This window comes from Littorina saxatilis, unplaced genomic scaffold, assembly GCF_037325665.1.
Source record: "Littorina saxatilis isolate snail1 unplaced genomic scaffold, US_GU_Lsax_2.0 scaffold_738, whole genome shotgun sequence".
In the NCBI taxonomy this organism is placed as follows: Eukaryota; Metazoa; Mollusca; class Gastropoda; order Littorinimorpha; family Littorinidae; genus Littorina; species Littorina saxatilis.
The window spans coordinates 33,565-56,064 of NW_027127248.1; the positions used below are offsets into that span (position 1 = coordinate 33,565).

The following is a 22,500-nucleotide window of genomic DNA, read 5'->3' on the forward strand; positions in this document are numbered from 1 at the left end:
GTTTCACTCTGTGATCTGTGAAGTAGAAAAGAAAAGGATGACTCAAGTGCAATATCATTAAATGAAACGTTACTTTGCTGCCCGTGTAAGCGATGTCTTGCACCACTACAGATCTGTCTGGGCTTAAATAAAACATATCTTATTACGATGACACGTGTCAGACATCTACACCCTGCCTACTTCATGTGCAGAGTGGGAACCTTTTTGTGAACAGGTAAGAAATAAGATCGGCAAGCAAGACGGAAAATAGAATGTAACAGAAGCTCTTTGATGTGTTTTGTAAAGCGTCCGCACGTCTCAGAAACGATGCCAAATGCCACCAGGTCTCGCTTTGTAAGGTTACGAAGTTCCGCGTTGCAACAACAACAACAACAAGTCAACAGCTGCGTTTTATTTCAGAGCTGTATTGTGAAGCATACTGTATGCATTATGCATAGTACAATAACTGAGTACTTAAAGGCATATGTACTCGATGACTATACACGCTAATTGCTTTACCAACAGCTGGAGACATGCTAAATTAAGTTCCCTGCAAAATATTGTGGTCTAGGACCCCTTCAATGTTTTTTTTTCTCTTTTTTTGCCTCAGTTGCATGCAGTCCGCTTCAAGCTGAAAAATAAATAAAAAGAATGAAACCCTAATTTTTTTTTTTTTTTTTTTTTTTTCTCTTCCTTTTCTCTTCTTTCTTTCTTTCTCTCTACAGCTGAGCGTCCTTCTTCATTGGCGTTTTATAAATTTATCAATTGTATGTGATTTTCTACAATGGACAAAATCTTGCATCTTTAATGTTGGTTATTGTCTTACATATGTCTGTGTTTGGGTTGACTTAAGTGTTGTTCGTGGCGGTGTCATGATGGAGTTAACATAGTAACAATCACAATAAGTAAGAGGAAAAGCAAATTGTAAGCGTGCTAAAGTTTTCTTAGTAACAGTTCTCTTTTCATACAAGTGGTGTTAAGTGTAACAATGTAAGTTCCGCCTTTACCCCGGTACCGTTCTCCTTTTAGCGAAACGAAAGAAAGAGGGGGCGGTGAGGGAAGCCAGAAAAGAAGTATATATGATACACTATTCTACGTTTCGTATTTGTTTCTCTTTGTCAAACATTATTATAATATCAGTGGGAGTTCCGTATCTATATTTGCTTATGCACATCTTTCCTATCAAAATCAAGTGATTTATATATTTGCATTTTATTGAGTCAGCACCATTAATATAACCACACAAAATATGTTCTATTCCAAAGACTATTCTTATTTTATATTTCTCATAAATAATTTGTTCAACGTATCTCCATAGCACTTTTATTTTCTTACAATTAACAAAAAAATTTTCAACGTAATCTATTTCGGTTGGACAGAAGGGGCATCTCTCACTATCTCGTATTCCAATTTTATACAGAAGAACATTTGTTGGATAAATCGTGTGTAATATTTTCCAGTGCAGCTCTCTTAATCTGGATTCTTGGGTTACATTTTTGGCCAGGTTCCAATGTGACTGGTCGACATTAATGCCAAACATATCACGCCAGAAGTTGATAGATCTCGGGGTAGTGTACTTTTCTTCAACAATATATTCACGGAATTGCCTGGCACTTTTAATACTCGTTTTATTGAAAAGAAGATTGTTTTGTCTATTCGATACAGGTTGGTTAGGATCATAATTGCTTTTCTTAATATATTCAGATACTGCTGATCGAACTACAATATATTCCATGTAGAGGCCAGGTGAAGCGTCAACACTTGCTTGGATAGCGGGATAGGACTTGATACCGTGATTATCTAACATGTCTCCTACATACGTAATGCCTGACCGGGCCCAGTTCTCATAATACAGAACGTTATTTTGATAACTTATACTTGGATTGTTCCATAAGCAGTTGTCTTGCACGCAATCGTTCTGAGAAATTGTATTATGTTCTAACCATGTTCGAGCAACAGCTGTCCAAAATATCGATTTTATTCTTCCAATTCCCTTAAACTTAGACGGTCGAATAGCTGTAGTAAAGCAGGCAAAGCCACAACCGAACCCTTCAAAATATTTGTTTGGGATCCATGTCCATTTGCATGAAAGGTTGCCAGATGAGAGTTTGCTTAACCATTGACATAAGAAGGAGTTTTGCATCATTTTGACGTCTATCATATCAATACCACCCTTTTCGGTACTGCTATTTAAAACAACTCTTTTTACTTTTTCAAATGCTTTTTTATTACAATCTTTTTTCCTCCACAAAAAACGATATAATATTGTGTTTATTTCCTGCAGCACTTTGTCAGGGATACAAATAGATTGCATTAAATAAACTAACTGCGAGAGCAGAAAAGTTTTGATAATGCAAATTTTTCCAGGAATGCCCAGGTTCCTTTTTTCCCAAGTGAAGATGCTTTGCTTAATTTTATCAATTTTACTTGACCAGTTTAGTTCAATTTCGGATGCGCTTTTCTCGCTGTTAAAGTTTACTCCTAATATTTTAATCTGCCGAACACATTTTACCTCAAAATTAAAATTGATATTTTTACTTGATCCAATTCCCATTGCTTCAGACTTTAGCTTATTCAAGCACAAGCCTGACACCTCAGAAAATACGTCTATAATCTGTAGAACCATTGTAACGTCATCCGCGTCTCTCAAAAACAAAGTGATATCATCGGCGTATAATAGAATTTTTAAAATATTTCTACAAGTTACATTAAGGCCTTTTACTTCGTTGCTCTGCCTAAATCGTATAGCCAGAAATTCCAGACCAATAATAAATGCCATCGGTGAGAACGGACATCCTTGTCTAATGCCACATTTTACATCAAAGTTTTCCGACAGCCACCCATTGTACACAATACAACTTCTGGTTTCATTAAACAACACATTTACCCACTGTATAAAATCTTTTCCAAAGCCAAATTTACGAAATGCACAAATCATATATTTTTTGGATATACTGTCGAATGCCTTTTGAAAATCCAAGGCTAATAAAATCCCAGGTTTCCTATTAATTCTGCAATATTCAATCACATCGTCTATAGTTCTTATAGTGGATGAGACATGCCTTCCTTTCATATAACCGACCTGGTCCTCATTGACCACTTTGTTTATTACTTTGCTCAGTCGATTTGCAAGAGACTTGGCTAAAATTTTGTAATCAGTGTTTGTCAGTGAGATGGGTCGCCAGTTTGTAAGTTTGTTTTTTGGCAAATCTTTTCCCTTATGCAATAAGGTTAATACTGCTGCCCTTTGGGTGTATGACAAAGAACCATGATCAAAAGAGTAATTAAAGGATTGCACAATTACATCCTTCAGTTTACACCAAAATATTTTAACAAATTCAGTAGTCAGACCATCCAGACCGGGCGAAGACCCGTTTTTCATCATCCTAAGAGCATTGGAGGCTTCTTCAATGGTAATTATACCTTCACATTGTTGCATTTCGTTTTCACTTAATTTAGGAAGTTCGCACTCGCCAAGGAAGTTGTCAACACTGTTAGATACAACCAAATCAGGTATGTTTATTTCACGGCTATAGAGGTTTGCATAGTATTCTTTTTGTGTTTTTAAAATTTCAAATTGGTCATGTATCTTGTCTCCATTCTCCAATTCAATATTCGGAAAAAGTTTTGCATTTGCCCGTACTTTTTCTAGATTGAGGAAAAACTTGGTGTTCTTTTCCCCCTCCTCAATCCATTTAATTCGAGATCTCGTTTGTGCGCTCTTCAATCGCTCTTGTTCATGAATTTCAAGGTGAATTTTAAGTTCTTCGCGTTTTCTTAGTAAAGTGACGTTATCAGGTTCCCTAGCAAGATCGGATTCACAAGATTCAAGTTTGTTGTACGTGTCAATCTGCTTATTTTTATTGAAAACTGCACGTTGCTTACTGAATCGGATCGTTTCCTCGTTTATTTTTATTTTTAATAATTCCCATTTTTGTTCAGGGTTCTCCTGCTTATTTTCATCAAGGTAAGTGTCAATTACACTATTAATTTTGTGCACATATTGCTTATCTTTCAAGAGCAGATTATTACATTTGTAATAACCCGGTCCTTTCTTGCCGTTAGAGAGTTTTAGTGTAATACGTACACCTCTGTGGTCGGATGTTGGGACAGACATTAAATTAGTCTCGATCACAGTGTCCATTCCCTCTTCCGTTGTAAAAATATAGTCTAACCGTCTGGCTATAAACTTGTTAATATTTATTTTGGACCATGTATATTCCCTAGTCTCGGGATTCAAAATACGCCAGACGTCATTTAGACCACACTGTTCGACAAAAGAGTTGAAAAGTTTGACATGTGCGGCAGGGTGTTTTTCTCCACTAATGATATCGAGGTTGTTATCTCTAACACTGTTAAAATCACCGCAAACTATTTTAATCATCGAATTACTTTTGTTGATCTCTTCAGTAAGAACAGCAAAAAATATTTTCATTTCTCTGAAAGTGCTCGGAGCATACACATTAAAAATAGTTGTTTCTTTTCCATTAATAGACAGGTTTATGGATACAATTCGTTCATGCTGACACTCGATGGACCAATCGAAGGAAAACTGCTTTCTTAAAAGAATAAGTTGACCCTTGGAGTGTTTTGTTCCTTCAGTCGAGATTAATTCACCTCCCCATTCTTTTTTCCACGTTGCTACGTCTGCCTGTGTAATATAAGACTCCTGAATACAAATTACGTCATATCTTCCTTCTCTCAGTCGACTAAATAGTTTTTTCCTTTTAGTAACATTTCTCAATCCTCGAACATTTAAGGACAATATTTGTAAATTTTCCATACTAAAATATTAATATGTTTTAGTAGTAGTTCCAACTCGCATCCAAATCGCAATGGCCAGAAGTCACAGTCCATTAAACATGCAGTAGTCGTAAGGGGGGAGACATCTTCTCAACAAGGGACATAATCATCCCTTCTCGGTTTCTTTGGCGTTTTGTTCTTTGTTGACAATGTCGACGTTGGCTGGTGATTTGTTAACATCAGCGCACTTCTGCTGTTTCTGAGGCTGAGAAAAGAAATCAAGGTTGCGGTCCTGTGATCGGTGTCTTTTCACAGATTCCAAGCGGCTTCGCGATCCTGCCAACAGCGTAGCACTTCTCGGTGTACGAACAGATGGTCGAAAATTCGCGAAAAAATCGGGGGTGGTGAAACGGTTGATGGTGGAGGACGGAGCCCTGTCACAGATTTGCACCGGCTCGTCTGTTGTAGTTTCAGCTTCAGCTTCAAAGGACTTTTCGGTTTGCCGGCTCGTGTCTTGTCGCAGTTTCGGTTTTCGAGGTTTTTTTTTCGGTGGCTGTCTGGCAGTCAGGACTGCCACGTCTGTGACCTGGTAATCTGCAGTCTTTGCAAACTACTTCATTCTCGCACACTGACACATGGTGCCCATCCAACAAACATTTGCTGCACACTACCTTCCTCGGCACGGACTTCTGTTCCCTATGATAAACAGCAGCGGTGAAAATGCTTACAGTCATGGTTTTCTCGAGAGGGACAGGGGGCACAGTAATGAAGACAAAACGACCCCCGGTCAGAAAACGAGTCAATTTTCCATCTTTGTCTCTAGCTCTCTGTTGCTTAAAGTGTAACTAAACAGACATTTTGAAGTGTCAGCTTTACTGAATTGCTTTATGTTTTGTCCAAGTATAGACCTGTAGAAGCGATACTGGACGATTTTTCCAACGTTTACTGTGTTTTCTGATTTACTACGATTTTTTAAAAGTGCTGAACCCATTTCAGATTTACCTGCTTATCTGTTCTTGATTTGATACTTCCAAAGAACAAGTGGTACTTTGAGTTCCGGTTTTATGTTTTAACCAATCAGAATTTGGTTCCTAAATAAAATCGTCTGCTGCCTGTCCCAGCAGAGTCGGCAACAAGCACTGCTTGCCACATGTGTGATGTTACCAACAGAAATAGCCATAAATAGGGCAAGGTAGCAATGTAAATGAATTAGATCTAACTAATGTGCTTGTACTGCATCTCTGGCCTTTGAATTCACTCCAAATGTACTGGCTCAGCGTGAGAGGCAACATCCTGTCGAAGTCGTAAGCACGAGGCTGACTGGGAGATTATTATTCGAAGAGCATGCTGAAACAGATTGTAAGTACAATATTTTACATGTTCTCGACATTTCTGTTGATCTTTCCTTAACTTTAATTGTTTCCTTGATTTAAAACCCTAGGGCTTGTATTTTCATTTGTGATACTAAGCACGTATCTTTACCACAGTATCTGATCACTTCACACTTGAATTTTGGAATGATGAAGTGGAATTATTTCTGGATCTAATTTATTCCTTGTTCCCCCCCTCTCGATTCCTTTTTTCGCCACATATGTATTGTCGTGTAAGGGGGTAGATGCGTGTACTGGCTGATTTTTTGATTTTTTTACTTCGGTCAGATACAGATGATTGAAAAAAAACTTGTCAAGGATTTCAGAATTTAATAGATCTGTTCGAAGTTTTTACGGGATGGGTCCTGTTACAATATAGACTGAATGTGCGCAAGATGAACTTTTGATTAAACATACACACACAAATGAATCTCTTGATTTTGTTATACGGCGAATGTCCAGTTCCCACCACCACGTCTGTGGTATGTTTTTATACTGTTTGATTGAATAGACTGACGTGCATTCTCTCGCAAATGTGCGCGCGTGTGTGTTTGTCTACAGGTGCCTCAGACTTATTAATCAAAGATGATGTTGCACATTGCAGATCTATGCGACAGGAGCAAGTGGACAAGACAGCTACATTTGTCTGAGCGAAGATCCAACGGTAAGCTCTTTTAGCCGAAGACAGCGAGCCTGGGTGCATGCATGCAAGCTTCTATCATGTTCGTGTGAGTGCTGCAGGGCTATTAGACGCCTTTTCATTATTCTTGATTTGGAGATCCATGCAGGGTATTAGAAAGTGCAGAATATACACGTTTGAACAAATACGATGTGTGTTTGCTCTGAAAAAAAGAAAAAACGCAACAAACAAACATTGTATTTGTTTAAAGTATCACAAATATTTATTACCTGTATCTGCATGTTTTGATAATGATGAAGGGTAAATTACTTTGACGTGTGCTTTTTTTTTTAACCACACTGATAACGAATGATAGAAACACAGACACACTTAATAACATATCCACAAAAATTGTAACAATAAATGTAAGCTGAACAATGCCTGCAACACATTTCAGGCCTCAGAAGTAAGTAATTATGAGATTCAGACAGAGAGAGAAAGCCCAACACGAAACCAGTTGTGACATTTTTTTATTTCATTATGTAATATTAAAAACACGACAACAACGTATTTCCTGTACTTAGTTTCGTGCAATTATGGATTGCAAAGTATGTCTAATTGAGTGGCATAAAGAGGCACAGTTGCATGAAAAACCAACTCGGATCTTGACTAGGATCAGGATTTTACATGGACACAACCTAGAATTTAACATCCTGGGGGGAGGGGGGTACTGCGCCTTTCACATCAAGATGTAAAGATCTATTTTAAATAATACTTATTAGAAGGGAACAAAATCAAACAAACTACAACAATCGTTCTGAGGGGAGAGAATTACCTCTTCCGAAGAAATTACCTCCCTTGCTTTTCTTGTCGTGACTTATGTAGAGTAAAGTGAATAGAAAGTGAATCAGTCAGTAACAAAAAAAACCACAACATTTCTTAAGATCAATGAGGAGTCTTGAAGTATTTGTCAATGTTAATCTTGTATGCATAACAAACAATATATTACGGATTGATAATTAAAGAAAATCGTCTCTTCTACAGGGTTGACCCCCCTAAAAAGGACACCCACAACCATGCAAATTACTTCTGCATCTGTTGAACCAATTATTTTATATATGGTATTCATTAACTTCAGTTTATGTTCTGCCTTTCCAGTAAGTGGCAATTTTTTTAAATTGAATGGTCTGACTTTTGTGCAATTTTAATGTTTTTCTCCAAATTCGGGGGTCGACTAAACAGAACGAGTTTTGACATTGAGCGGTAGCCATTTTTACCTAATTTAAACCCTTCAGGCTTTTACCTTTTTGATTATTTTGAATGTCTGAGTATGTAAAAACATCCCCTTCAACCCCCAGGCTATCGATGACCTGAAGAAAGCATGCAGTTACAGCTAGGTTCAGGGCAATCCTCAGACACGAAAGCGTTGGTGTCATTGGTGATGCAAAAGTTAGATAATTTAACCTACAAATTTGCCACTTTGTGAACTGCACATGCATAAAATCAAGTTTAAGTATGCTGAATATGAAGTTATCCAGTCAATTGGTGTAGAACTTATAGCATTTCTGTCAGTTAACAGTATTTAAAATCTCTAAAGTAAAATCTGACATATTCGAAAGTTTTGCATAAACACCCAGACAATTTTTACGATATTCTCCTAAGCTTCTCCACTTCTCAGCCCTGTCTTGGAAATGAATTCGAATAAGGCAGTCAAAATAACTTAGTTTGGAGCACCCATCAATCAGAATAAGCATTAACTTTTGACACAGGAAATATCTTCTACCGAAAGCTCTCCTGGTTTTATTCTACATTTTTCCTGCATAATGGTAACAAATTTAATGATAAATCTAAACAACGAAGTGACTGTGGTAAGATGAACAAAGTTAAAAAACAAAGGATTACTGTAAATGGTTTACGAATCGAAATCTAAACAAGTTTTAATGATAAGTAAAATGATAAAAAAAATAAAATAAAAAAAAGCTAACGTCCTCGCATTTGTCCATAATTATTCCATGTTTAACATGGGAACAGAGGTATAATTGGTCTAAAGAATTTATCTGTATGCAATGCCCGCTATAGGTGAAAGACTTTTGTGGAAGCCATGGAAGAATGCATCGCTGTTGTGCTGGTTCAGCTTGAGGTCCTGTCCTAGCGAATATCCTGCACACACAAAAACACGACTTTTTAAGCCACTTATGTTGCATTCCGTGACATAGCTTTGTTAAAACCGTGTGCCTGGTAATAATGACAGATTTTGTTGATATACATTTTTTTTAAGACACCCCATATAATATTGTTTGACAATCTCTTTCAACATAGTTTACGAATCACCAATGTGTATACAAACGCAAATAACCCACAGGTCAATAAATTACTTTCCAGAGAGAGAGAGAGAGAGAGAGAGAGAGAGAGAGAGAGAGAGAGAGAGAGAGAGAGAGAGAGAGAGAGAGAGAGAGAGAGATAGAGAGAGAGAGAGAGAGAGAGAGAGAGAGAGAGATCAAAACTAGAAAATGTGTGCTATATAAAACAAGGATAATCACTGTCAAATCTTTGCTTGTACCTGCATGGTGTTTACTGCGCTATATACACAACCTGTTTTATTTCATTTATTTATTTAATTTTTTTTTTTTTGGGGGGGGGGGGATGTTTTGTGATGAGGGTTTTTTCAAAGCCTTTACTGCTTTAGTCATTGAATCCACCCGACTTCGATTTATTGTTCAGTGATGGGTAATTGTGTGACCAACTATGTAAGTTAGTGATTGTTCTGGCTTCATACAATGACATTGCATTAATTTTATAAGTGTATGTGTGTGTGTTTCAGGCAAAAGCTGATATTACAGTCCTAGTTGTATGCAGTACCTCTGCTTCTTCGTTCAGGAATCAAAGTATACAATCTAAACCGATTATTTTGTTCAATAATGTTCAGCTTACCATCCCGAAGAAGGCAGTAACGTGCCGAGATATTGATTATAGATATTAACGTACCTAACCTGGTTACTGGTGTGTTTTCTTTTTTATTTCAATAATGTAAATGTGTGACACCTTGCAGGGTACTTGATGTTCAGAGCAATTTTTCTGGCAAAAGACCTTTTATGGATCAAAGAAAACTTTTGTCGTGGTGCACAAGTCAATCAATTTGGTTGATAAATAATTTGTGCTGCATTTTCCCTGGTTCCAAAACGTAGTATGTATTACCACATGTCCTTACCTGTCATTGGCATCACATGATTCTCTGCAAGCAGTCTTTTGTGGAAATAGTACGTCATTTAACACTTGCACTTATAGTAGGGCTGATGGGGTCTATGTCGACCAAAAGAGTGGTATTCTCTGTAGGTCGAGTTCCTGTAGGTGGATTCCCTGTATACCTAAGACCTTAAAATTGGCAATCTAGTATACAGGGAATCCCACAGGGTGCAGATTTTCAATAAAACTTGCAAACCATACTCGAATTTCTAAGAAATATCAAAAAAAAGATCGAAAAACATCAAATTCTAACGATGTCGCTAAGCATCACGTGACTTTCATTGATATTAGCAAAACGCTACAGGAACTACACCCTGTGGTATTCCCTGTATACAAGATTGCCAATTTTAAAGTCTTAGGTATACAGAGAATCCACCTACAGGAACTCGACCTACAGTGAATCCCGTTCTTTTGGTCGACATAGACCCCATCAGCTATAGTAGGTGGCTGTGGAACGGTAGACATGCAACGACAACGAACAACAAAAGACAAAGTGTGGAGAACACTCATTTTTCTTAACATACGCTAAGTTTCTTTGAGAATGCTCCAAGTGAAAATCAGGGGTTCCTAGGCCTGATATCACAATTAAACAGCTTCTTCTCAGAATCAGGAGGGAAAAAAACGAGATGTCGTGACAAGAACAGACAGCAGCAGCAGCAACAACAACATTGCTAAATCGTCGCTTTAACAAAATTTCATGTTTAGTATCGCAGACAAAGCACGGCTACTGATCCGACCAAAGCCACACTTCATGCACGATGGGCACATTGTTATGACCAGCTTGTTAACGTGAGCATTGTGTATGTTTTACATAGAATTGAATGTGTTTGTCGTTGTGTCTGTCATCTATCCTAGTCGTTTGATTTAGAATAAAGCAAACTTATTACAATGACGATTTTCTTCGGTTTTTGATGAAGGATTGGCATCTTTTCCTATTTTCCAACTCTGCCACCATACACTGGCCGTTCAGGTCTGCATGTCGACCACATGGTGTGTGATCAGATTTTTCGGACATGGACCACCAAATGGAAAATCAGTTTGTATTTGTTATGTTTTTGTGTAAGCACATTCTTCATACAAGTAAACAGAAACAGTTTTGTTGCAAACAGAGCCTTCATAAGAAAAAATGCTTCTAAGTCAAAATACATACCCCCTTGTTCGTATTGCGTAAAATATACCCATAAATTCTGGACATCATATTTTTATTTTTTTTCACAACAATGAAACCAAACTTTGGCATATGTTTTAGCAATATATTCACAATAAAACCTATGAGTTTGAAGGCTGCATCTTGTTTTGTTTATTTTTGAGAATTTTTTTGCAAACCCATGCAAATGGCCAGTTTCTGGGGAGAGACTGGGGAGATACTGGCCAGTATAGAAAGAGTTAATAAGTAAACTAATGTCAGAAGTAGGTATTTACCTTGTTTGCCTTCGGGTTCTTGATAGCCCGCTGCAGCATTTGTATCACTTCCCTTGACATTCAAAACGCCAATGTTTTTCTGAAAGGAAAATAAAGATATTGACCGAAACATCACACAAGTGGTATATCATGCTAGGTTTTGTTTACAGTGCCTGTTCTACGACCACATCTGATTGTAATTTAAATAAAGAAAAACTGTATCCATTTATTACTTCTCTATTTGTGTGTGTTTGTGTGTGTGCAGGGGCGGATCACATCATTTTTAAGGGGGAGATTCCAAATTTCTTTTAGGGACAATTTGACGACGCGAAGCGTTTAGTTAAAGACGCGAAGCGTTCAACCTCCTTGGGGGGGGGGGAGGGGGGGTCCGACAAATGTTGATAAAAACAAGGAAAATGGATCAATCCGAGCCAAGAAACATCCCCTAATACACCTTCCAAAAAAGTAAATATATTAAGAAGAAAAATTTGAATCACAACAAGGACAACTGATAGATCTGGCGCAACCTGAGCAAACTAATTAGCCAACTTCTTTCCAAAATCGTCACTTAGAATACAAAGGCCGGATCCGCCCAGTGTGTGTGTGTGTGTGTGTGTGACCGATGACCTTCTCTAAATTCTTATCGTTGCGTTTGCATGGTAATAAAGTTTTAATACTGGATATGCCCATGAAAAAATATCATTTCTTGTTCATGTCATTGTGTGTGTGTGGCCAGGACCGTGACTTCTGCTTGCCTCGACGTCTTCAGAAAAGACACAAAATGCCAGCAGGCGTATGTTCTTGGAGCACTCAGTATGCCGTCATCTGCAAACAAATAAATACAAATTATTCAATTGTGTAAATAAAGAACAATCATTTTAATATTACAACAAAAAAATTCATATAACTGTAGTCTTCACCAGAGACATCCACTACACTATCTTTAAATAAAACTGCCGTAAAAAATTGAAATACTATAAAACTTACCCCCACTCAGATCTATTTGGGATTATTCAAGTTTCAACCATGAAACGATGCCGGTTTGGACAGATCTGCTAGTTTGCCGCTGAAACTGAAATCAAAGGCGATCTTCAGAACTATTTCTAATCTTGTATTTGTGATTAATATAAAATACTGATCTTCCCAATAGAAGCTGATGTGTATACACATGACCAGGACAAGGTATTTTGTTACAGGGCATTTACGCAGACGTCGCAGTTCAAAATATCGTTTTAGATCTGATTTTGTACAGCAGCCTGTGTGATTCAGAATCGTCTGCCCTTTTTCGGTTTAACATTTTATGGACGATTCCTATGAGACTGCTCAATCATAACTGATGACAAATTCAGAAACAGATGATGGTTTCAAGTAGGCTACAGTAATGATTCGTTAAAAATGTCAAGCCACTCGTCGATCATTCACACTCAAAGAACCCAAGCCAAATCTGCTCTGGTTCCGAGCAGCTTTTTCCAACTGAGACCCTAATTGTTACGCATCTGCCGCGAAAAGATAGACCACAAACAAGCGGCACTGTACCATGCTTTCGTTTATGTTGCTAAACAGATTAAATGTGCATTGTAAATGTGCTTACAGCAAAGAAATGCATCCTTACTTACCACAAAAAATACTGGTACCACATTCATCGCACTTGTGTCTTCTTACCAAAACCAATCGATATGTTTGTTTACGATGTATTGGTAATTACTAACCGTTAACTATTTTTCAAAAATCTGAAATGACTTTTAAGAATCAAAGAAAGATTCGCTAAAACGGTTGACTTCAGAAAATAAGCAATATTTTTCTGAACCATGAAATAAAAATCGAAAACTCCGTTTGATCTTTTATTTTGGTAGATTGATGACAACAGCCGGAACTGAAAGTACCAGAACCAAAAATTAAGGGCATTAATCAGGTAAACTAAGAAGATTGTCGTTCCTGGCGCGCACTTCACATGTCCGTCAAACAGTGTCCGAGTGAGAGAAAAAAATTTTTTTTTCGCAGTTCGACAGTATATGAGGCCCTTCTTCATATCAAAGTGTAAAGGTTGCTGAACGATGTTTTTCCTTTTTGCTTGTTTAGTTACACTTTAACTCCTGAACGGAGCTCGCACCCGAGACTAACAAGTGAGTTTTCGATCTCAGAGTCGGCTACCGAGAGAGGGAGATTGTCAATGAAAACTTTAGTAGAGGGCTTTTCAATGCCGAGATTGTCACGCAACGAAAAAGGGTTTTCACCACATACCTTTAAGGCGACGTTCCTCAAACTCAAACCTTGAACAAGCAGAGTGTTGCATGCTTCTCTGGTAGCTGCGTAAATCCTCCACAGCCCCCGAATCTCTTGAGCTCCGAGAACACTCTCTCGTCCAGAAACTCTTTCGGCAGCCAAACACACTTCAAGCACAGAAACACTGTCACTGTCGGACAGGGGAATGTCTCTTCTTTTCAGAAAAACAGGGTTAACACTCGAGGCCATGATATTTCATAAGAGAGAAGAGAAGAAATGAGAAAATAAAAAGCTAACACATTCGGTGATCATACGACGCAATAGGTCGCGAAGAGTAGACAGCGGGAAGAGCGATGAGTGCTCACTGTAACAACTGCCGTGTACCGGAGCGACGAAAAAAACGTGACCGCACGCCACGACTGTCGCCAACCGAATGACCCCTTCAATGTTGAGATATGTTAATTTTCATTTTGATCTGGATCGTCCTATTTATAGATTTGGCAACACATGTAACGTTGATGCAAGGGAGCTAACACCGCGGCTTTGTTGACATCCTCACTTTTTCAGAGGCTAGAACAAGCTGTAATGCATGTATTATGGTCCGCGCATGGTGACATATCGTCATTATATGGTCTTATGGTGCGTTTGACATCGATTATGGGCAAAGTACACTTTGTAAACACGGGAGCGCGTACATATGCCTTTAACACTGCCATCGAAAACTCTTCATTGCCTGTCGTCAACTTGAATCACAGAAACAGCAAAATGCATAAGAGGTTACAATCCTACCAGGACCGTTATTAACAGGTAGAATAATGTTCACATGGACAGTTGGTTTGTTGACTCCTTGTTTACGATACTTAAACTGCTCAACTATGACATTTTCTAGGACGAAATGCGACAAATAAATAGATATATGTTTTCTTATACAACACTATGATATTGGTTGGTACATTTCAAACTATCATGATGTTACGTGTGGGGACAGTTATATGGGCAGTAATTTGCCAAACAATAGTACTTTAAACAAATAATGAAAGGTTTTTTTAATATTTAAAATAAATCAAAGCAACGTTTATACAGTGATCGATAAGAAAATTTGGTTAGGACGATTAGTCCTATCTTCTGTAAACATGACTTGTTTCCAACCTTTGTGATTTGAGCCCTGTACACGTAATTCTTCACAAATCAATAGAAAAATAGTTACACTTATACCCGAAAAGAGCCCGACGCTTAACGTCACATATTAATACATATTCGTGTGAACTCTAGTGCTTCTTAAAACTGGCACGCTCACTGGACAGAACCTGACCGAGGACAGCAGTGAAACACATACCTGACATAATGTGAGAAGCGTGCATTCACGACTCACCTGATTGACCAGAGACTGAGGTCAGTGAGGGGCGTCATTGAGGCTTCTCCAGGGTTGAAAATTGACCATATTTTTGGTCGTAACACTCAAAATTTACCAGGGTTGAACGAAAATGATTATGAATAACAATTAACCATTATAACACAAGATAATACTAATCATCCTGGACACACTATGTAAGATGCTTTGTATATTTGTTTAATATTTTATTTTATAAAGTCAACCAATGGCCCTCGTTTTTCAAGCAATGTTTATTTATGAGTATTGTTTTTCTTGTACCATGAGCAGCATATCATACCTTAATCACATAATTATTTTAAACTTAAACAGATATTAAACAGGACAGTTTATTATCTAAATCATTGTTGGTGGTGGGGGGGGGGGGTGTGGGAGGAAGGGGGTTGGGGCGAATAAATAGCCGTAATAATTTCCAAGACGTATTTATCAACAACGTATTTAAAAGTATATAAACCACCTGAAACGTGTTCCTACCTTTAAATCCGGAAGAAGTACGCCAGCATAACCACACAGCTGTATTGTGCCAAGGCCTGAGACTCAACTGACTTAGCATGCACACGGTGACGTACTTACCTGCATGTGTGCATCTAACTTCCTTAATCGTTCAACACGATATTGCAAGGCGCACGCAGGTCTTTTTACAAAGTATCGGAAAACAAGTGTGTTCTTAAAATCCAAACCGGATGAGTTAGTGTTACGTGTTTTGCACATTCTTTTGCATCTGTCTTTTTATGAGGTACTTGAATGTGAGTGTTTGTGATGTCTGGAGTATTCGTGTACATGTGTGTGTGTGTGTGTGTGTGTGTGTGTGTGTGTGTGTGTGTGTGTGTGTGTGTATGTGTGTGTATGTGTGTGTACGTGCGTGCGTGCATGCGTGCGTGCACACGACCTGACCAAAATAAACTTTGTAAAACCTTGCAAAGGAAAGCACGCCTTTTTTTCGTAACTGAATACAGAATACAGGATATGAAATTCAAGACGAAACAGCGAGGAAAATTGTTGTTTAAAAACGACGCTCACAGAAGCCAAAATCTGTGAATAGAAACGTCTCACAAGTTATCCTGCTCTTCTTTTTTCGTTCAAACACATTACACTTCGTTGCCTCTTTTGAAAACGATGTTTTGTGTCAAGAAAACCATTCACACTTTAGAGAGTAGGAGCTCACTATTTCATTACTGACACTCTGTATTGGCTATAAATGAATGTTTTCCCTGGAGGTGAATTGTAAAATCTTTAACAAAAGGATTATTTAAAGTTAGAATATAGCACTTGAATAGTACTTTAATGATAATTGTTTGTGATGATGGACATGTCCACACTTCTCGTTGCACAAACACTTGATAACGATAGTCACTGTCTTCGAATGCTTCGTGTGTGTCATGCTCCGGTCATTTTCTTGTTCTTTGTTGTTGTTGTTGTTGTTGTTGTTGTTGTTCGTGGTGGTGGTGGTGGTTGAGGTTGTGCCTTCGTGTTTGCCAAAACATTTAGCTTTTTTCGAAATCATACTCCTGTTTAATTGATTAGTTTTGACAAGACAGGTACAACATACCACCGGCGTTGATTTTTGTACAACTCAGTTGGTGTGCTCATGTGACGTTCTACGTAGGCAAGAATGTTTAAATCTAGCTTCTTTTAGTAGATATGAACAAATAGTAATAATGTCCAAACCATCTGCATCCTTGTGTGAATATTCAAACCAAACATACTCAAGCAGGTGTTTAAGCTCGTAAAAGAAATCTACTCTGCTGTCAGTTTCCAGTTGGACCTTTTTTCTTTGCCAAGACGGCAGATCTTCTCTTCCAGTTGAACGGATATTCTGTAGTAGCCAAGTTCCCTATCGTTTGGGGAAACTCACCACCGACGGTACGTTTTAAGTACAACAAATATCTTGTGTTGGCCAAGTTCACTATCGTTTGGGGAAAATCACTATAGATGGTTTGGTTAATATTGGTCTCCGAAAGGAGTTTTGTAACGGAAATAGACGTCTAGGGTCTGGACTCGTTTGTTATAGACTCGTTTGTCAGAGTAAAATTCTAACCTTGAGGCATTCCTCAAAGTCAGACGAGCGATTTAAAATAGGCGGATTTTTGCTCAATGCCTCTTGCAACGTGCACAGTTTACTCTGTGACTGTGAAAATGTCTTGTTTTACTCGTGTTTGTCTCTATCCAAATTGTGTTGCATTCCATAGAAAGTCCCCATTAGGCAGTTAACCTCCTCATAGGTAGGTAACCTCCTCCGTATTATAATCTAGAACACACACACACACACACACACACACACACACACACACACACGCACGCACATACACACACATACACACACACACACACACACACACACACACATACAAACGCACACAAATGAACTATTACCAGCTATGATTATTTCTTGTCAAGCCCTCCATAATATACACTTCTTGGCTCATTCGTTTTGTTCTTACAAATAATTCTACAAGAATTCGAATAAGTCGCAATATATATTTATAGATGATAAAGAATGTTTGTGTGCAAACCATAAATAATATTATTTTCAAAATAATTCTGCGAAAATTCACAATGCTTACAATGTTTATAAAATAGTTTTACGAAAATTCACAATATTTACATGTTAAAAAAACGATCATTCACAACATTTACAAAATCAACAAAATTACAGCTCTATAAAAATTCACAGTATATAACATATCAAAAAATCACGCTTTCGTTAATAAAGGAACTTCTTAAGCAAAATAAGTAAAATTACGTGGTATCAACATTTATATTAAACATATTTAATTATGTAAGTATATAACAGACGGGCGCTGTGGCGTGGTGGTAAGACGTCGGCCTCTTAATCGGAAGGTCGTGAGTTCGAATCCGGGCTGCGGCTGCCTGGTGGGTTAAGTGTGGAGATTTTTCCGATCTCCCAGTTCAACTTATGTGCAGACCTGCTATAGTGCCTTATCCCCCTTCGTGTGTACACGCAAGCACAAGACCAAGTGCGTACGGAAAAGATCCTGTATTCCATGTCAGAGTTCGGTTGGTTATAGAAACACGAAAATACCCAGCATGCCTCCCCCGAAAGCGGCGTATGGCTGCCTAAATGGCGGGGTCAAAACCGGTCATACACGTACAAATCTACTCGTGCAAAAACACGAGTGTCAGACCATGAACGCAGAAGAAGAAGAAGAAGAAGTATATAACAAATGATATGTTTGGCAAACCAATTATAGACTTTGCCAGCAATGCTTAACACATATTTTCTCTATATCTCTCAAAGGCAGATTTTAAGAAAAGACCCAGCCTTATATTTTAGGGGCGGATCACATCATTTTTAAGAGGGGGGGGGGGGGGGGGTGGGGTTCCACATTTCTTTTAGGAGCAGATCGAGGATGGGAAGCGTTCAGTTAAGGGCGCGAAGCTCCTGGGGAAACCCCGGAAACCCCCCTCTGGATCCGCCCATATATCTGTATCCTGATTAAATTAAAATCCAATTCAGGTCTATCTTTCTTTCAACACTTTCATTTTTTTCAATGTTTTTTACACTGAACACAGCTGTGAAAAAAGCAATAGGTGAATAGCAATCAGATCTTTTCTTTGCTGAGTCAACAGACTCGGGTTGCCGATACATTTCATAAACACATATTAAACAATCGCGTTTAGACCCGGACTCTGACGGTCCTTGACTTTTCCACGTCTCTAAATATTCTGATTATCAGAACCATTTGAAGTAGCAGGAGCTTTCTTTGAAGATGAAGAACCCCACCCTGGCGGACTCACTGTGTTGTAGTATTCGGAACACGCGCTTGCTCCCTGCTCTGTCAGTTCCGCATTATTTCGGGCAGCTAGCGAATCGTAAGGTCTGGTATCTCCCCTGTCCTGCGTCAAGACTTCGTAAGTGTTGTTCTGATTGGTCATATCAGCATACGCGTGTTCTTCGAGGTTTCGATTGGTCAAACCATCATATACGTTCAGGGGTGTGAGATAGTAGTTGGAAGTGTCTGAAGATCTCGAGGGATCTCTGCGGCCTGCGGATTAATATTAATAATAATAATTACAACACAACGTGACCTTTATGTTCTTTAATTACTTATCGCTGACATTTTAGGACATAAGAGATTTTTAGGTGCCTAAGGCATTCTTAAAAGCTCATTCAAAAATTCCAACTAGTTTAAAAGATATTTTTAATTAAACACCTTTCTGGGTGCACACGGACTCACGACCACCGGCGAAGGTTAAACATGATTTTGGAATGTTTTTTTGCTATTATGAGAACCTTTGATTACTCTTGGTAGTTTATGTTGTTGTTGACTCTATCTACGTTGTTGTTGTTGTTGTTGTTGTTGTTGTTGTTGTTGTGTTGTTGTTGATGATAATAATGCTGTTTATTTACAAGTTTTATTCCACTTCGTTTCCATTCGTGGAAAAAAAGCAAAACTTGTTTGGTTATGTTAACAATAAAACACAATGACAATGACATTGACAATGACACACACACACACACACACACACACACACACACACACACACACACACACACACACAGACACACACACACACACACACACACACACACACACACACACACACACACATGTTACAGCTGGAACAGAAACGGGGTATGGGAAGCAAGAAAATCTACAATGAGTGACAGATACCTTTAATTTGAAGACACAAGAAGAATTTACTTGAGAGCATATTCTGAAACGTCCATCACGTTTCGACGGATTGGCCCATAACAGTGGCTGTGCAGGTTTGAGACGCAATCAATATATTAGAACACCTGATAACCGGAAGTGTACTTACCTCCTGTTGTCATTGACAGGTCCTCGGTGTTTCTGTTTTCATCATCAGGTTTGCTGCAACAAAGCCAAACATCTTCAGGAAACAGCGCACAACTTGTGTTTTTTTTTTTACATTTAGTCAAGTTTTGAGATAGACAAAGAATCGGGACGAGGGGGTCAAACAGATTGACTAAATGTGTTGACATCTTGTTGTTTTGGCACATTATAAACCGTACAGATATGTTGGAGAATAGCGGAAGCTTTACAAAGGATTCCTCCGCCATTAGCTCTTTTATTACCAACAAAAATCAAGACCTTACCTTTGGCGACGTTTTCTCATGCAGACAAGGACTACGACGATGATGACGACGATGAGTACAACGACAGTTACCACAACCCCGGCGATGGCAGCAGCGCTATTATCACTCTCGCCGTCTGGGAAAGAATTAAACTACAGTATTAGTGCATTCAGAAGTGATCGAAGCAAAATATATTATCTTATTAGGACACACACACACACACACACACACACACACACACACACACACACACACACACACAGGCACACGCACACACGCACCCCCCCACACACACACGCGCGCGCGTACAGACACACAGACACACACATACAGACACACACACACACACCCACATACACACACACACACACACACACACACACACACACACACACACACACACATGCTTGTGCATGATAATATTAAGGGATCCTGAGATAGTGCCCAACAAACAGCGTAACAACATTATAACTTAGCCAGAGAACGATCAATACCTGGAGACGGTATGTCGCCATCAGTAGACAACGTTGGACATGTTCTGTCGCTGGTAGTGGGGTGCCATGTGGTAGACGAGATCGTGGTGACTGACGCTTGTGTACAATTGGATGTTGTAGATTGTCCATCTGAATAAATTTGAGACACCTTTATCTTCTCCGAGTCATGTTTTGAACTACGCAGTCCAATGGTGTGGGTCGTATATGACCCATACTTTTTAAAGAAGTAGGCTATTCAAGGTTAAAAGTAACGGTTCGTATGTACACGACCCTTGCCATCCGAATTAGTATACACTCTTTGCAGAGTGTGCGTTGTGCACGACCCGCGCTGTCCTGTTAGGCATACGCACTGTAAACTTCCTTCTCAAATCCAAATGTGTCGTGCAAGACCCACATCAGCTGGACTGTGTAGTTCAAATTGTTCTAGAGGATAATCTTCTGAACAGTGGTCGATGGGTAGATCCTATGACATTGGGGATTACATAAAAAGTCTAAATAGTTTCAGACATACAGCATTTTTGTGAGTTTCTGTGTTGTCAACGACCAAGCAAGCACCGTGAAGGTTACTTAGACGTATGTCTAAACTTAAAAAGGGATGGTGGTGGATTCAAACATTATTTCAGAGTTAGTTTGCGGCTGCTTTAAGTGCATATCTATCTGAAATAGGAATTTCTGATTGAATTAGTGGCAGTTTGTCGTACAACTGTGCTTAATTTCATCAGCATTAAATTACAGTTTAAGTTGAGATTGATCTGACTTCAGCTGCTGCTTTTAGTATACTTACTTCGAATATCATCCGTGGCGTTTTTCTGAAATGTGCGTTTACATTTGAGTATGCGTTGTACCCACAGAGATATAGAATAGAGCCACCAAGCGCCGCAACACGTGCAGTAACCGAGACCCGCGCGCCGGCCATCGCGGTGTGCCCATTCTTTCGCTGGCACACCCTGTTTCCCTCTGTCCGGTCTTTGTTTTTTGAGAGCTACAATCTCAAAACCACCTTGTTTAAACCTTATAATCATGTTAATAAAAAAGCAAAGTTGTAGAATAATTATGCGTGTGTCTGTATGCTGCTTAATTTTGCTTTTTTAAATTTTATTATTATTGAAAATACTAACCTGTTGATTTTGTAGTAAGACATGTCTCTCTCTCTCTCTCTCTCTCTCTCTCTCTCTCTCTCTCTCTCTCTCTCTCTCTCTCTCTCTCTCTCTCTCTCTCTCTCTCTCTTTCTCTTCCCCTCTCTCTCTCTCACCCTCTATTTCTCTCTCTCCCTCTCTCTTTCTCTCCCTCTCTCTCTCCTCTCTCTCTCTCTTCCCCTCTCTCTCCCCCCCCCCCCTCTCTCTCTCTCTCTCTCTCTCTCTCTCTCTCTCTCTCTCTCTCTCTCTCTCTCTCTCTCAGTCGGTTTTCAGTGGGAACATTTTGCCTGCACTGCTTTTTCTTTAGTTTTACTTTCAATTAAATTGTATATTTATTGTATGGAGGACAATCGACTTCAACAATTCAGATTCGTTTGAAATACTCATGTTTTAATGATGAGATTGATGTATCGTTCATATATAAGTTCACTCATGTGTATGTACGTATTCTTGTATTGAAGAATTTGGCTGAAAGATTTCAGGTTTGTTTGACTGATACAGACACTGACATGTTTCACTGATTGTAATAAGCTTGCTGTACATTCTTCTTTTGAGTACTCTTCTGTGTATAATGCTCGCATTTAAAGAATTTAGCTTTGACATGATTTCAGCCGACTTGTTTGGTTCGAAAACAAATGTATCATTTATCAAATTGCTGTTTGTTTTACAATGGAAACCCCCTTTTAAAGACACCCCCACCCTCAAATGGCTGTATCGTTTTTGTGTCACTCGTGTATACTGACTTAAATTGACAAATTTAGCTTTGATGTCACTATTGCATTTCTTATTACGGCAAAGATTTGTTTCATTTACAGAGAGAGAGAGAGAGAGAGAGAGAGA

The 22,500-nt window shown here is 38.7% G+C and overlaps 2 protein-coding genes and 2 long non-coding RNA genes across 4 annotated transcripts in view; 1 reads left to right on the forward strand and 3 right to left on the reverse strand.

The window, feature by feature from the left end:
• The window catches only part of LOC138955705 (CD109 antigen-like), a 30,417-nt gene extending 24,961 nt beyond the window's left edge, over window positions 1-5,456 (reverse strand). Inside the window, exon 1 of the mRNA XM_070327259.1 lies at window positions 5,394-5,456. Within this exon, the coding sequence (XP_070183360.1) occupies window positions 5,394-5,456 (63 nt within the window). The remainder of the gene's footprint in view (window positions 1-5,393) is intronic.
• A 465-nt stretch (window positions 5,457-5,921) lies between these two features.
• On the forward strand, window positions 5,922-9,927 carry LOC138955707 (uncharacterized). Its single transcript, XR_011452332.1, has 3 exons — window positions 5,922-6,081; window positions 6,697-6,756; window positions 9,533-9,927. It is a non-coding gene; the product is annotated as an uncharacterized lncRNA (long non-coding RNA).
• On the reverse strand, window positions 7,226-9,967 carry LOC138955708 (uncharacterized). Its single transcript, XR_011452333.1, has 2 exons — window positions 9,920-9,967; window positions 7,226-8,871 (listed from the first exon to the last, which is right to left on the reverse strand). It is a non-coding gene; the product is annotated as an uncharacterized lncRNA (long non-coding RNA).
• Window positions 9,968-18,109: 8,142 nt separating this feature from the next.
• LOC138955706 (uncharacterized) overlaps window positions 18,110-22,500 on the reverse strand; it is an 8,190-nt gene continuing 3,799 nt past the window's right edge. Inside the window, exons 4-7 of the mRNA XM_070327260.1 lie at window positions 20,525-20,653; window positions 20,052-20,166; window positions 19,754-19,806; window positions 18,110-18,975 (exon numbers count right to left, since the gene is read on the reverse strand). Of these exons, the coding sequence (XP_070183361.1) occupies window positions 18,647-18,975; window positions 19,754-19,806; window positions 20,052-20,166; window positions 20,525-20,653 (626 nt within the window). The 3' untranslated portion in view covers window positions 18,110-18,646. The remainder of the gene's footprint in view (window positions 18,976-19,753; window positions 19,807-20,051; window positions 20,167-20,524; window positions 20,654-22,500) is intronic.